The sequence below is a fragment of the Syngnathus acus genome, chromosome 16, assembly GCF_901709675.1.
Source record: "Syngnathus acus chromosome 16, fSynAcu1.2, whole genome shotgun sequence".
NCBI lineage: Eukaryota > Metazoa > Chordata > Actinopteri > Syngnathiformes > Syngnathidae > Syngnathus > Syngnathus acus.
Genome location: NC_051101.1, coordinates 10117699 through 10131257, shown reverse-complemented (window position 1 = coordinate 10131257; position 13559 = coordinate 10117699). Strand labels below are relative to the sequence as shown.

The window sequence follows — 13559 nt, the reverse complement described above, 5'->3', positions numbered from 1 at the left end:
CTGGTATTGAGCTGATGATCTTGGCTTTGATCCTTAAAATCAATCATCTTTCAGAAAAATCACGCAGATACTGGAGCAAAGTTTAGGCGAGGCATATTTTGTGCAAATGTAGCTTTTTTTTTTCTTGAACCAATTTCTTAGTTGGCAAGTTCCATTTGAGTCACTGTATGATATCAAGAACTCAGCATCGTGTCTTTTATACACAATTGAAGCCTGGCAAACGAAAAAAATCACTCTCGAAATCACTACCAGAAAATCTACAACCAACAATTATGTCAATAAATCATGGCACAGAACATTTATCATTATCTAGATAATATGCATGATGACAAAACGTATTTTCCGCACTATAAGGCATTCTCAAAAGCCGACAGTGCGCCTTATAATCAGGTGCGCCTTATATATGGACCAATATTGAGCCACTACAGCAGGTGTGTCCAAAGTCCGGCCCGCGGGCCAAATTGTATATATCTTATATATGGACAAAGTTTTAAAATGGGCCATTCATTGAAGGTGCCATTCACGAGCAGCCCCTGTGCCTCTCTGCCGATAGCGTGAGGAGGGCGCTTGCCGCTATCAACACCCGTAAGGTGGCGGGCCCTGACTTTGACTTAATCCGGTGCGCCTTATATATGGACAAAGTTTTAAAATGGGCCATTCATTGAAGGTGCGCCTTATAATCCGGTGCGCCTTATAGTGCGGAAAATACGGTACAAATAAAATTGAACTTTTGTTTCGATATTCCTGCCATATTAAAAAGTGGGCTTGAAATCCGATCACGCATGCAAAAAAAGTCTACGTTGGATTTTGTGTTTCCAACGCACGCTTATATCAGCTGTCAAGAACAACGGCAATCCCGTATTTGTATTCAGACGTAAAAGTCAACTGATTTGCAGTAGGAATGCCGGCACGTGTCATTGCAACACACTCCTGAACTTTCTTTCAGAGATCTCACAGGCATGACTTCAAATTATAAGATGAACTCACCAGCGCACTTGGTCCTGCTGACTAGCGGAGGTCCGGGTGGGCCTGTGCCGCCTTCTCCCGGCCGAGTCAACAGCACACTGATGTGGTATTCGGTGTCGGGATCCAGGTGCCACAGCTTGTAGGTCACCATGTTCACTCCGTGCACCTCGGACCATGGAGACTGGCTGGCGCGATACTCAATCTCTTTCCGAATAATGGGCCCATCTCCAAGGATGGAATTGGTGTTGAGCTGGACGATTAGGTAAGTGGAGCCAGCACGCAGCAGCTGAGGTGGCGCGATAGGGGAAGGTGGTACTGTTTAGAAACAGAAGAAAAAGATCAATTCAACTGGTGAAACAATTTTGACGCCGTTTGACTAATTGAACTTCTCATCAACGCCGGTGAGAATTACTAAATGGGCCCTAAGGGACTGAAGGATGCGGGTAGGTCATGCTACGTTCAAATAGCAGATTAGTCACGGCGATTAACAAGGCCTTCACAAACCCGCATACATTAAGCAGAGCGGGGGGAAAAAAAAAAACAGGTGTGAAAACAATCAAACAACCTTTACCACAGAAAAATTAGGCGCCCTTCATCCGTTTCACCATAAAAGACGAGTGTCTCCATACTGTCAGTTGAGATTGCCAACTGGGGATTAATTTCAAGCCCAACGGTCAGTTACTCGCACATCTAAGCTGCTGAACAATTACACGGGCGATGGTGTAAGGAAAGGAAGGCAGCGCAAAAGGGAATGAGGACAAAGCACAAGAAAAGATCACAGTGAGATGTGTGGCTGTGACTAATCTGTCATTCCAGCGGAGGCGCCCCTGTCTTTTGAGAGCCCTTTCTTAACAGGATTTATACGTCGCTAGAGAACCCCATTTTTACTCCTACAGCTTCTCATCTTTGAGGCGTCAATATCTGAACCTAAATGCAAAACCAAATTTCATCCGCAGTATGAATAACGGGAGAATGGTGTGGGTACAAAATCACTTTGATGGCTGCAGACCAGATAAATAAATCCACATTCTATTATATTATACTATACTATACTATACTATACTATACTATACTATACTATACTATACTATATTACATGTCATGTTATGTCATGTTATGTCATATTATGGCATATTATGTTATATGTTATGTTATATTTTTTTATATTATATTATATTGTATTATATTGTATTATATTGTATGAATTATATTATATTATATCTATACCAGCAGCACTGTTAAAAATAACACAGAAATACTAAAATTCATAACAAGTTTTAATCTTTGTTGGGGTTTTCAGTGTGGAAACTTCAGTTTCTTCCCAAATTGTCTCCATCAGGAGTGCCCAAACTTTCAGAAACTGAGATCTACTTATTGGTTACCGCTACATGTGAAGTCTGACCACTTTGACACACACTTCCGAAATTTGAGCTTGGTATGAAAAAATCTAGTGCTAAAGGTCAGCAAAGGGGAAGAAAAGTGAGAGTGTGACATTCTTATTTCCAAGTTCTCATTGTAGCGGAGGCTTGATATGTTTTGCCAGCAAACCACCTCACAGTCATGTCATTACTATGCTGTCAAAGTGGTGTCAGGCTGTGGGGTTGGAGTGACTAATGGGACTGAGGTCACCATCTGTGGTACATGATATGACAGGACTGCAGGAGACCAAGTCAAGTGAGCAGCTTTATGACAGGAGAAGACGACGGGCAGCCACTTTGATACCAACTCAGACGTATACGTCCGGGAGACTGAATTTTCCAACCAAAGGCTTTCCACGTAAAGTGGCACCGAGTCGCCAATCAAATCTTTGAACATGGGTTCAGCATTTCCAAACTGGAACTTCAATGAACTCATGTCCAACATCTTTTAATTCTCTCTATTTTATATATCAACCATCATTCTTTTCTCTCAAACATGAGAAAGGAAGAAAAAAATAATATTAGTGACCCCAGGACAAAGGAGATAAAGCTTTACCTTTTACGATGAGTTCTGCAAAGTTCGAAACCCCCGATCCCTTGGGGGACTGCGTGATGCAGCGGTAAAGGTCTTGATCTGACCTCTGGACGCTGTCTAACTGGAACGATACCACAAAACGCCGGTGACTTAGGTGCTTGACCGTCGCACTGGTTATAATCTCCCCGTTGTGTCTCTGAAAAACATACATGGCCAAGGTCAGAGAATGTTCAACTACTAAATGGCAAAACGTGCCTATTTTGGATTTTAAAACCATAAAATAGAATAAAGATCAGATAACATTAATTAATTGTGACCATTGCATTTGCTGCAAAGAATAAATTCCTGATGACTAAAAACAGACAACGGCTATCAATCAGTTATTGCATCAGTAATAAAAAAAACTATCAATTATAAATTAGAATGGCATTTGTCTAATTTAATCCTGACAAAATATCATGCATTCCAATGGTGGGAATTCACTCGTTAGACAATTAAGCATGCTTTATTAACCGCAAACATAATCCTATTGAGATCTTAGTAATTAGCGATGCATCAAAAGCACCATACTTTTGGAAAATTTATCATGATTAGATGATTAAAAATTATAAGAAAATTCATTAACATGCTCTCGAAGAGAGAAAAGGTCAACTGAATGCTTTGTACTGACGCTTATCTTATGCTAGCATTAGCATGCGAGCATGTGGGGAGCAACACAAACATTCTGGTTTTGCTTCTGCTGCTCTTACACTTAAGTCACAGACCACACAAACCACAAGACAACAAACACAGTCACTGAGGTTCTATGAAGAAAAATATTGAGACCACAAGAAAAAAAAACATGGCTGCCTTGGTAGGCCCGCTGAGACCGTTGCACTATACATCAATAAATACTACGCAACCCCCAAACAAAAAGGGAATTTGTTGGAAAAGTAAAACAAGGACGTAAGAGAAGTGGACTCAAAGAAAGTTAAGATTAAAGTACAATTTGTCGTACTGCTGGCGAGCTATTATGTACTCAAATTAAAAACTCTCCTTTAATTGTAACATGACTGATTGTTCTGTAATGTCACTTAACTAACATGAATTATAAGCCTTCTTTATATTGCAGTCTGGTTAAGTACTAGTTCAAGTTCAAGCACATAAAACTGGTGCATAATAACACTCGGCGAGCATTGTGAGGGAAAAAATAGGACTATTTTTGACGTCAGGACGGAATGACGCAGAGTATTCTTGCGGATATCAATTATCCCTCACAATATAATGAGACGCTTTTATGAGAGCTGTATATATATATATATATATATATATATATATAAAAATCTGCTTTTATAGTTTTACAAGACCACACTTTGTGTCTACGAACAATATAAAGAATTTCATTTCGAGTCCAAGTCCAACAGGTTGCATAAATTCATCGGTGGATAAATGAACCACTCACCTCCAGAAGAAATTTGTCAGCCTCGGAAGCCTTTCCAGCAGCCACACACTGGAAAGTTGCATTTTGTGCAGCGTTCACCTCCTCCTCCCCAAGCCTGGAGAAATGCGGTGCCTTATCTAAAAAGGCGTATGGAGGAGAGAAGGGAAAGAATTACCTTTCGGCCACTCGCAACGCCAGCCCGCCAGCGAGGACACGTTCTTATCAGGGCTCAAACACAGTCATTTTCAGTTAGCGAGAACAAATCATTCTGTTTTGTGATGTTGACACTTTTTCTATGTACAGCAAACGTCAAGGGTTTTTTTTTTGGTTGGAAAAAGTCCTTATCCTTTGGTATGGAGACATTTCTGGTAGTCCATTAAGAGAATAGAATAGAAAACACACCTGACTTCTCACTATGGTGTTACGGTGAATACGCTTTGGATCAAGTGTAATTTGTTCAGAGCAGAGTGTAGGAGGGAAATGTGTGAAGGGGAACCCACAGCATGAGCATCAATCCTCCACATTTTGACTAATAATGTCCTGAGCTGAGCTGCCAATGCGGAGGAGTACGTAACCCAATCTCACCCAATTTGGTGATTAACAATAGAGAAGTGAGGAGGAGAGAAGCCACGGCGAAACAAATGGCCGTGTAAATGCCGGTCGCGTAGCCTGCCATGTCTGAGAAATCGGGGAGGACGTGTCGACTTGTCACTCCCGATGACTGACGGGAAAAGATGGCAGAGTTACAGCCAAGCCGAAGCAGAAGGAAGGGAGGTTAATGTTTGTTTCTCAATCACCACTGTGCGTTCTCTGAAGTACATCAATAATATGGTGATGGGTTTTGATCTTGTTTATTTACAATATATAATGAAAGAAAACACATAAGTAATAATACTGGGAAAAGGAGACCTTGAGAATCTGGCGGAAACTCTGAATAAGTCCCTTTAGACCAATTACACGTAAAAAAATAAATATATCCCCATTATACACTGATGATCGAGAAAATTAACCATTGAAACATTATGAAACATTTTTCCGCAGTGCAATCATCATTCTAAGAATAAATAATGCTCCAACTGCTATTAATGAGTAAACAGTAGAAGCTTAACAGGAAGGCTGAATAATCGGAGTTTCTGGGAAAATATTTTTTTTTATTTAAAGGTAATATTGTGTGGTATGTAAGCAAGTATATATATATATATATATATATATATATATATATATATATATATATTTATTTATTTTTTTTGGGGGGGGGAATCTCTACCGGTACCAATGTGTCACTGTATAGTGCCAACGACAGCCGAGGCAGACTTACTGTCAGATTTGTTTTGCCATTTATGTTTCGGTTGTTGGTATCGGCAGTCTCCACAAGTACCCGATTCCTTAAAATAAGACCAAATCGCTGCGATACATTTGAATTTGCACCTATTCAAAACAGTTTCATACTGGACTTGGCTCCCATCATGTCGATGTGTTTCGATTTTTATCAGTTGCCCTTCTAGAACAAATTAGTCATCTACGATCTAATTGCGCTTTGCTCTGATTGCTACAAAGCTGATAAATACACCAATTATTTTTTTTTAAATAGGCTGATTGACGATGAGTCATTACAACGCCACATAATGAGTCAAAATTGACCCAAAGACAGTTGAACAAAAGTATTTTTAAAAATCTGTGAAAAGTGCTTCATTTGCGAGAGAACAATTAATATAAAATGCGATTCACGCAGAACTTTTTTGTTCCCAAAGTGACTTCTCCCTTGGAATTCAGCTTACTACTTCCCTCACTCACACTTTGTGCTGCCAAATCCTGCTTACTGGATGTCCGCCACATTGTGAAGCATGCACAGGTCTTGATGAGATTCTTAACTGTTTAATTGCCACAGTGGGAGCCTTCAAAAGACCATCTGTGGTCACTGAGAGGAAGCTAGGTGTGTGTAGTAGCATGTAGCGAGAGTGTAACCCAAGCTGTTGTTTTTAAAAACAACCCAAAATACAATTATGACCGGATGAATCTCCCGACACAAATCTTTCCGAGCAGTTCACCCCGAACGAGCTGACGAGGATTTTCAGTGGTATTCGGAGCCGCAATGACCTTGAGAGACTCCGTCCAGGTGCTCAAGGGTCTGAATAAATGTTTCACCGCAAGTCCCCACGGGATGACAACACACTAAACCGGCGCCGTTACTTCCTCACCTCGGGCACACAAAAAGCCACCAAGTATAAGGGGAAGGACATTTTTATGAATTCCTTCAAAGGCTTTGAAAAGGAGATGTATGACCCTAAGCTCTCGACTCTGACAGCCAAACAAGAGATCATGAAAGTCTTTCACAGTAGGCCTTCAAAAACGTTTTTAATAGCAGCCGTCGTCGCGGTATCCCTCGGGATAACCACGATGATCGACCGTGACTTTTCTCCATCCTATTTACGTTCCACGCGACTTTGAAGTACATTCTCCCCCTCGGAAACCGTTAAATTCTTATTTTTCTCCTTCAGCTTCTCCTCCCCTTTTTGTATTTGCAACTTATTGTCAGAGGTGTCACTTACAGCAAGGATAGTTGAGCACCATGATGTCATCGATCGCAATGTACCCTTGTCGCTCCGTGGAAACCGTAGCCTCAATCAGAACCTGCAAAAAAAAAAACACCATGAGCAGCTTTTAATAACACCCGAGGCATCTTTTACAATCCGCCATTTTCAACGGACAACTGCTCCCTTTTCGGTGGCATTAATTACAAACTATTAAAACTTTGTTGGGCATCTGTTGACCCGCCCAAACAAGCCAGCAGGAACATAAGAGAGGCAAACAAGCCAGACAAAAAAAAGATGGATAAGTTTTACCCGAGTCCGCAGGGTCGAGGGAAATAATAGCTTTATCAGCAAGCACACAATGTGGCGCATGAGTCATTTTACATCCTGAGCAAAGGCTGCTGTAAAGCCGTAACAGCACATTGTGCAGCTGACGCTAGGGAGGACAAACGTCTGTAGCTACTAACCTATGTAACAATAAGCTACGTGAAAGCCAATCGATATCAAATCACCGTCCTCAATAATAGTGTGAGTTATGAGACACGAGGGTGATCTTTGTTTTTTTTTCAAGCGCCAAGGACGGCGGGTTTTTTTCTTCTATCCAAGGCGTTTTGATCGAAAGGCTGGCTTTGACTTATTACTTCTCATAATCCTCAGACCGAATGATTACGTTGTGGCTGGTATCACTAGCTTTTGGCATTTACTGTGGCCTCACACACACACACAAGCAAACTATCCTCCATATGTGTGTGTCGCCTGCTAAAATATGTCATAAAGTTGAAGCTCAATCTGTTCAGGGATATACAGTACGATCACAAAAACGTCAAATAAAAACAAAGAAGTTTATTGTCATGGGCGTATTCTGTAATAATGATACCAAACTCATTTGATTGAACTTTTAAATTTATCATCCACCTTGAAGGGAAAGGTTTTCAAAGTTTAGAATGTTTAATTGAAGCTAAAGTCAAAGCATCGGATATCAGATTGATTGTTCGGAATATTTCGCTATTAAACAGGAAACTTCCATATTGTTATTCAAAGCCACTTGATTTACTTTTCCATTCTTGGCTAAGAGAAATTGAAGATCGACTAAAAAAGCAAAAATACAAACGAGTGACGTGAATAACATTTTGGAAAGACTGACCCGTAATATTGGCTTTTAAGAGAACTTATGATTTGAATGCACCAAGGTTAGGGGAGTTTAAACCAAAAAAAAAAAAAAGACTTCAGACAGCCCGAGACACAAGATCTTTCACCCGACATTAGACCTGCCATAGAAATATTAAGTCAACTAAATATTATAGACGAAAGGTCAGGTGCCAAAGTCAATCTGCTCAGGCAGAAAATGCCAGAGGGTAAGAAGACAGTAGCAAACAGTCTTTTGAAGGAGGAAAAAAAAAAAGTATTTGCTGAAGGCTCTTTTCATAGCCACAGGCTCAGCACAGAGAAGGAAATATTTTCAGACACAGCCGATGTATTCTTATTATTTTTACGCTGTCTTGTAGAACCAAGAATCCAGTCATTAGTAAGTGCACGGTTTCCCGATAAGCCAAAGAACACAAATGGGTCCACTTGAACAAAATAAATCCTTTCCCCGAACAGATGGCCTTTTGCTATCAGAAAACAATAAAAACAAGTGGTTCCAATTCGTAGCTCTAATTACCTTTCTTATCATCATACTTCCAAACAGCAGTACAATTTGCTATGCTACAACTCCATCAATTCAATTTAATTTATAAATAACAACTGCTGTGGTGGACATAATGTGAATAAAATCAAACTAAAATACAAGGCAAAAGCAAACGCAGCTAAGTTGAAAAACCAAAGACAGGTTTTAAAAAAATGGACAGCGAGGATGAATCTAATAAACGCAACGTATACCCGAGTAAACGAAAGCTTCGCTGATATATCTGGCTGCACTTTCGTGATAATATTTTTTATACCACGCCTTTATCTGAGCAGACGTTGTTTGTGCTCGGAAATTGAAGTAGCCCACAATCAACAGGTGAAAAAAAAATAATATGCGGTGTAAAGCATAAGGTAGGAGAAGAAACGTTTAAACATGGAAGCAGCCCGTCTAGTTGGAAGACTTGGAGGGCTGGATAACATTGTAAATATTTGATGGGATGATTCTCTTGGTAGTTGAAGGGGCCGGAAAAGAGGGGAAAGGGTGCATGCTATCCCAGATACATTTTCTGGTCAAACTTTTCAAGGTGAGCTTTATATTTCCCCCAGAATAATATACTGAAATCAATAATGCATAGTGAAAAGGGGAGAGAAGTTCATAAAGACCCAGACGAAACAAATCTACGGAGAGATGAGTATAATATACTTGTGTATAAAAATCAATTGTGCGGAATTGACTGTTTCAATCGTGTCAATTATTTAAGTAATTACTGGCACCCAGTAGAGGTGCTGTTGATGCCATCCAACAATATTATAAAAACATTACACACTGCTAGCTTGATTTTTGAGCTGTGAACCCTCAGTGCAGCCTGATTTTTTTTTTATGTGCTATCGTTATGAGCGCATGCTACAGTGCTAGCTAATTTATTATAGAACTAAAAATAGGATTTAAATGCTCTGGATTATATCGCATGAGCTTTGTTTTAGCGAACGTCACTTAACATGCTAGCATTAACACGCACAATGCAACGTAAGTAAGGAACAGTTTCACAAATTTAAAGAGAAACAAAAACGGAGCTTTTTTTTCATATATTCATCAAATCCAAGTCGTCTTAAATTTCGTGATTACAGGAAAAGTATCGTGATGGCGATTTAAGCTGAATTTGCAATGTCATTTTAAGATATAACCACTGATTAAAACCGTTTTTTTAACGCATCATGAAATACACAACAAAGACAAAAATGTTATTTTTTTGTGCAGTGTAAAAGGCTACGAAGACAAGAGACAAGGCAGCAACTTGTTATAAAACTTAAAAAATTGAAAACATGAAAATTTAACAGGCAGCCAATGATAAGATGCGGCCATTTCCACCTCTGCTTCGCAAGAGTACCGTATTTTCCGCCCTAAAAGGCGCACCGGGTTATAAGGCGCACCTTCAATGAACGGCCCATTTTAAAACTTTGTCCATATATAAGGCGCACCGGATTATAAGGCGCATAAAATAGAAGCTATACTGCATCAAACTGAGGTTGACTAGGGTTGCGGTATGCATCCACTAGCCAATAACCAACGAGCCCTCTGTAAACAATCGCGTTTCTCAAACGATCTCCTATAAAATGATCAGAACTGACTAAAGTTCGATCTAACGCATTGGTACTACTTACCTATGTTTCCCTTCCATATCGATCCGTAGATTTACTCGAAACATTAACAGAGCAGCCTATTTTGACATGAAATAGCCTGGTACGTATAGCAGCTATCGCAATAGCATTAGCCATCCGCAAAGTCTCACGAGCCTCAGCTCGCAATCTCCCATGAGCCTCAGCAAAGTGTAAACAATCGCGTTTCTCAAACGATCTCCTATAAAATGATCGGAACTGACTAAAGTTCGATCTAACGCATTGGTACTACTTACCTATGTTTCCCTTCCATATCGATCCGTAGATTTACTCGAAACATTAACAGAGCAGCCTATTTTGACATGAAATAGCCTCGCGGGTACAACAGCTATTCGGTGACGCCCCCTGACTACAGTTGCCGTAATGCTGGGAAGCGATGCGACCTTGTAATTTACTAGTCGTACTAAAACGTACTGAAACATTTTGGCAGAGCACTGTGTACAACCAGTATGGATCAACAAATTCATCAGTTGATCCATATATAAGGCGCACTGGCCTATAAGGCGCACTGTCGGCTTTTGAGAAAATTTTAGGTTTTTAGGTGCGCCTTTTAGGGCGGAAAATACGGTACTTGTTTAATGAAAGGGTAGTGCTCTCGTTGTCACAAATACAAAGCGAGTGTAAGAACTTAAAACGTTATGCAAGCCCCAGTGAATACGCCATGGAGACAGTTTAGCGAAAAATCATTAAAACTGTTTTGGCCCCAAGCCCAGGGATTGGTAACATGTATCCTTTCAGAGGCCATAGAAAGTTTTACGAAAAATTGTGATGCTTTCTACAGAATAATAGTGTTTGAGGCTTTTAAAAGTCACTCTGGGGTTTTATTTATTTTATTTTAGCATCGACCAGGGCATCACAGTTGTCATCTTCAGGAGTGTAGAATTGCACCAAATTACAGAAAGCTGTTTCAAATCATTTAGTTCCCTTATTTATCGGATTCTGCACGAACCGTGGTGACTCGATTTGGGATTGGAGACGGCGAGGAAAAGCGATCAGCGAATCAAAATTTTGAATCAGAGCGAATCTCAGGAAGTCATTAAGATTGTTTAATTTCCAAATAATCAAATTGTATTTATCACTTGTTGTACTGTCACTTTTTTTTTTTTGAGAACTAATTTTGAATTTCATCGGCGAGAATAAGCGAGCCCCACAAAAACTGTGACCATGAACAGAAGAGCTCAGAGACAAAATCCCCGTTCCCCAATCGTTGGTGCATCAAGAAATACACTCGAGCATGCAGTGTCTTGATCAAATGTACCGTTTGGTTATTCAGAGTGCTGGAGCCAAGTGCGTCAGGCAGTACGGATGGAAACGGTTCAAGCACAAGCTTCATAGGCTGCGTTGGAAAATTAATGGGAGGGAACGCTCTGTCTCTCCGAACACACACACGCTCTCAGCGTGGCGTCAGTCTGACACACAAATTCGAGCATGTGAATTATGAAAAGCGATACAAGATTTCAAAAATGTGCGGGTGGCAAAGCCATTGATAGATTTGTGACGACATCTGGCCTTTTATAAAGTTTTGACTGCATTGTAATTGTAATGGGATGAATAATTTGGCTATGTATTACAATTTGTGCAAGCCTACGCAACATTTCAGAAGTGTGAGCGTGGCAAACATCTGTCCTTTTAAAAACTTTTGACTGTTGAAGAAAAGAAGAAATTCAACTTACGATCATTCGAAGACTTTAGAGACAAAGGCCAGATGGAAAAAATATGTTTTTGGCGTGCGTCTGACAGCAAATTGCCCAGTCTTGAAAGACTTTCACTCCTCCTTATATTAATCATTCTCTTTTCAATTGGCAGCCATGGAACAATTCTGACTCACTCGCAGAAGAGGTAATAACGATATAAGAGGAGCAATTTATACAAAGCCAAACGTTCAGAGGAACAAGTACATGCATTTGAGTACAAAAGAGCCAATCAGCAGTGTATATTAGCCAGTGTATAAGCGTCTTTGGGTTTTTGAAAAGCGCTATACAAATTTAATGAATTATTATTATTAATTATATTTGTTTCGACGTAGTTACACAGCCAATCAGGTGCATGTGTACAAAACACCTAAAAGTGTGTCATCCATGTTCTTCAAGTATTACCACAGAACGAATATGTCTGGTGGTATCGGTGCGAAGTATCGGATCTTTATTTTTTTATTTATTTTTTTTTTTTAAACAAGCGCTGACACCGGTCCATCCCTAACCAGCATATTATTAACGCATTCCGAGCGCCCTTGCTATGTTGAGAAAACAATAACAGTTTGCAAAAGACTGATCTCAACTCAGCTCTGTATTCACTGAAGCGATCTTCAACGAGACACTACACGGTTCAACTCACATTTTTTTTACATAGGGTAGCTATTTAAATCTTTATGTTGCAAGTATGGGGCGAGTCGCACTGCTGATGCCATGAAAAGATAAATTAAGCAGTGTGTGCTTGTTTAAAATAAGAGGCAAAGCAATTTCCCTGATACTTTACTAATTAGTTACTAGTTACAAGGCTGACTGGAGCAGCCATTGAGTAGCAACACCTTTGTACACACAAACTCCTTAAAATGATAATTATCTGTAAATAATATTTAGTTAATTTATTCTTTGTGGTAATTTTAAATAAATGGAAAATAAAATTTGGGTGCACTCAAATATCGCAATTTTCCCAAAAATAAATAATTAAAAAAACATTTATTGTGATTTCCGCCAGTCAGTGTCATCCTGGAAATATAGTCAAAGACACATTCTTAGTCATAACCACATTGATATGCATCTCATGGCATTTGTGTTCCATTGTTTGACCTATCACAATCGTGAAAACAACAAACAAATCTGATGAAAATCATGCACGTCCATTCAAGTGAATGCGTGTTTTATCAGTCTCAAAATGTCAGCCTCCGCAAAATGCGAGCAAACCGTCCAAGGCGTACTTCCACGCCAAGCACCAGGCCCCACTGAATAATGTACATTTCACAATTTATTATGGCCAATTGATAATACTTTAGAAATGAAATATTGATCTGATTCTATGACAGAATCAAAATTTGTCCATTCTCTAATGTCAGGCTGGAAAGGCTCCAGGTCCCTTGTACCTCAAAGCTGTTAAAATAGAAGGATGAATATTGATCTGATCCTTTTTCATCCAGGCACAGCAGCTAACGTAAACACAAACATCAATAGCGTCTGATTGGCCTGATATATTGCTTCACTAATTTGCAAACAGTATCTTGTGTACTCTTGTTTATTCTTCATGAATCTGATCAGATTATGTTCAGACATGTTGGACTAGGCCTTTGGGACCACGGATGGGTAGCAACACGCTATGGTTACTCAATATATATTTACTCAAGCAACTTTCGGGATGAATTGTACTTGCCAGAGAAGATTTGACGAAAC

General features: G+C 39.7%; 1 protein-coding gene across 4 annotated transcripts in view; it reads right to left on the bottom strand.

Annotated features, from left to right (window-relative positions):
- The window catches only part of ptprub (protein tyrosine phosphatase receptor type Ub), a 120773-nt gene that overhangs the window by 46237 nt on the left and 60977 nt on the right, over window positions 1–13559 (bottom strand). For all 4 annotated transcript variants that reach the window (XM_037274187.1, XM_037274188.1, XM_037274189.1 and 1 more), the window contains exons 4-7: window positions 6889–6970; window positions 4361–4476; window positions 2941–3115; window positions 988–1281 (exon numbers count right to left, since the gene is read on the bottom strand). In XM_037274187.1, coding sequence (XP_037130082.1) covers window positions 988–1281; window positions 2941–3115; window positions 4361–4476; window positions 6889–6970 — 667 coding nt within the window. The remainder of the gene's footprint in view (window positions 1–987; window positions 1282–2940; window positions 3116–4360; window positions 4477–6888; window positions 6971–13559) is intronic.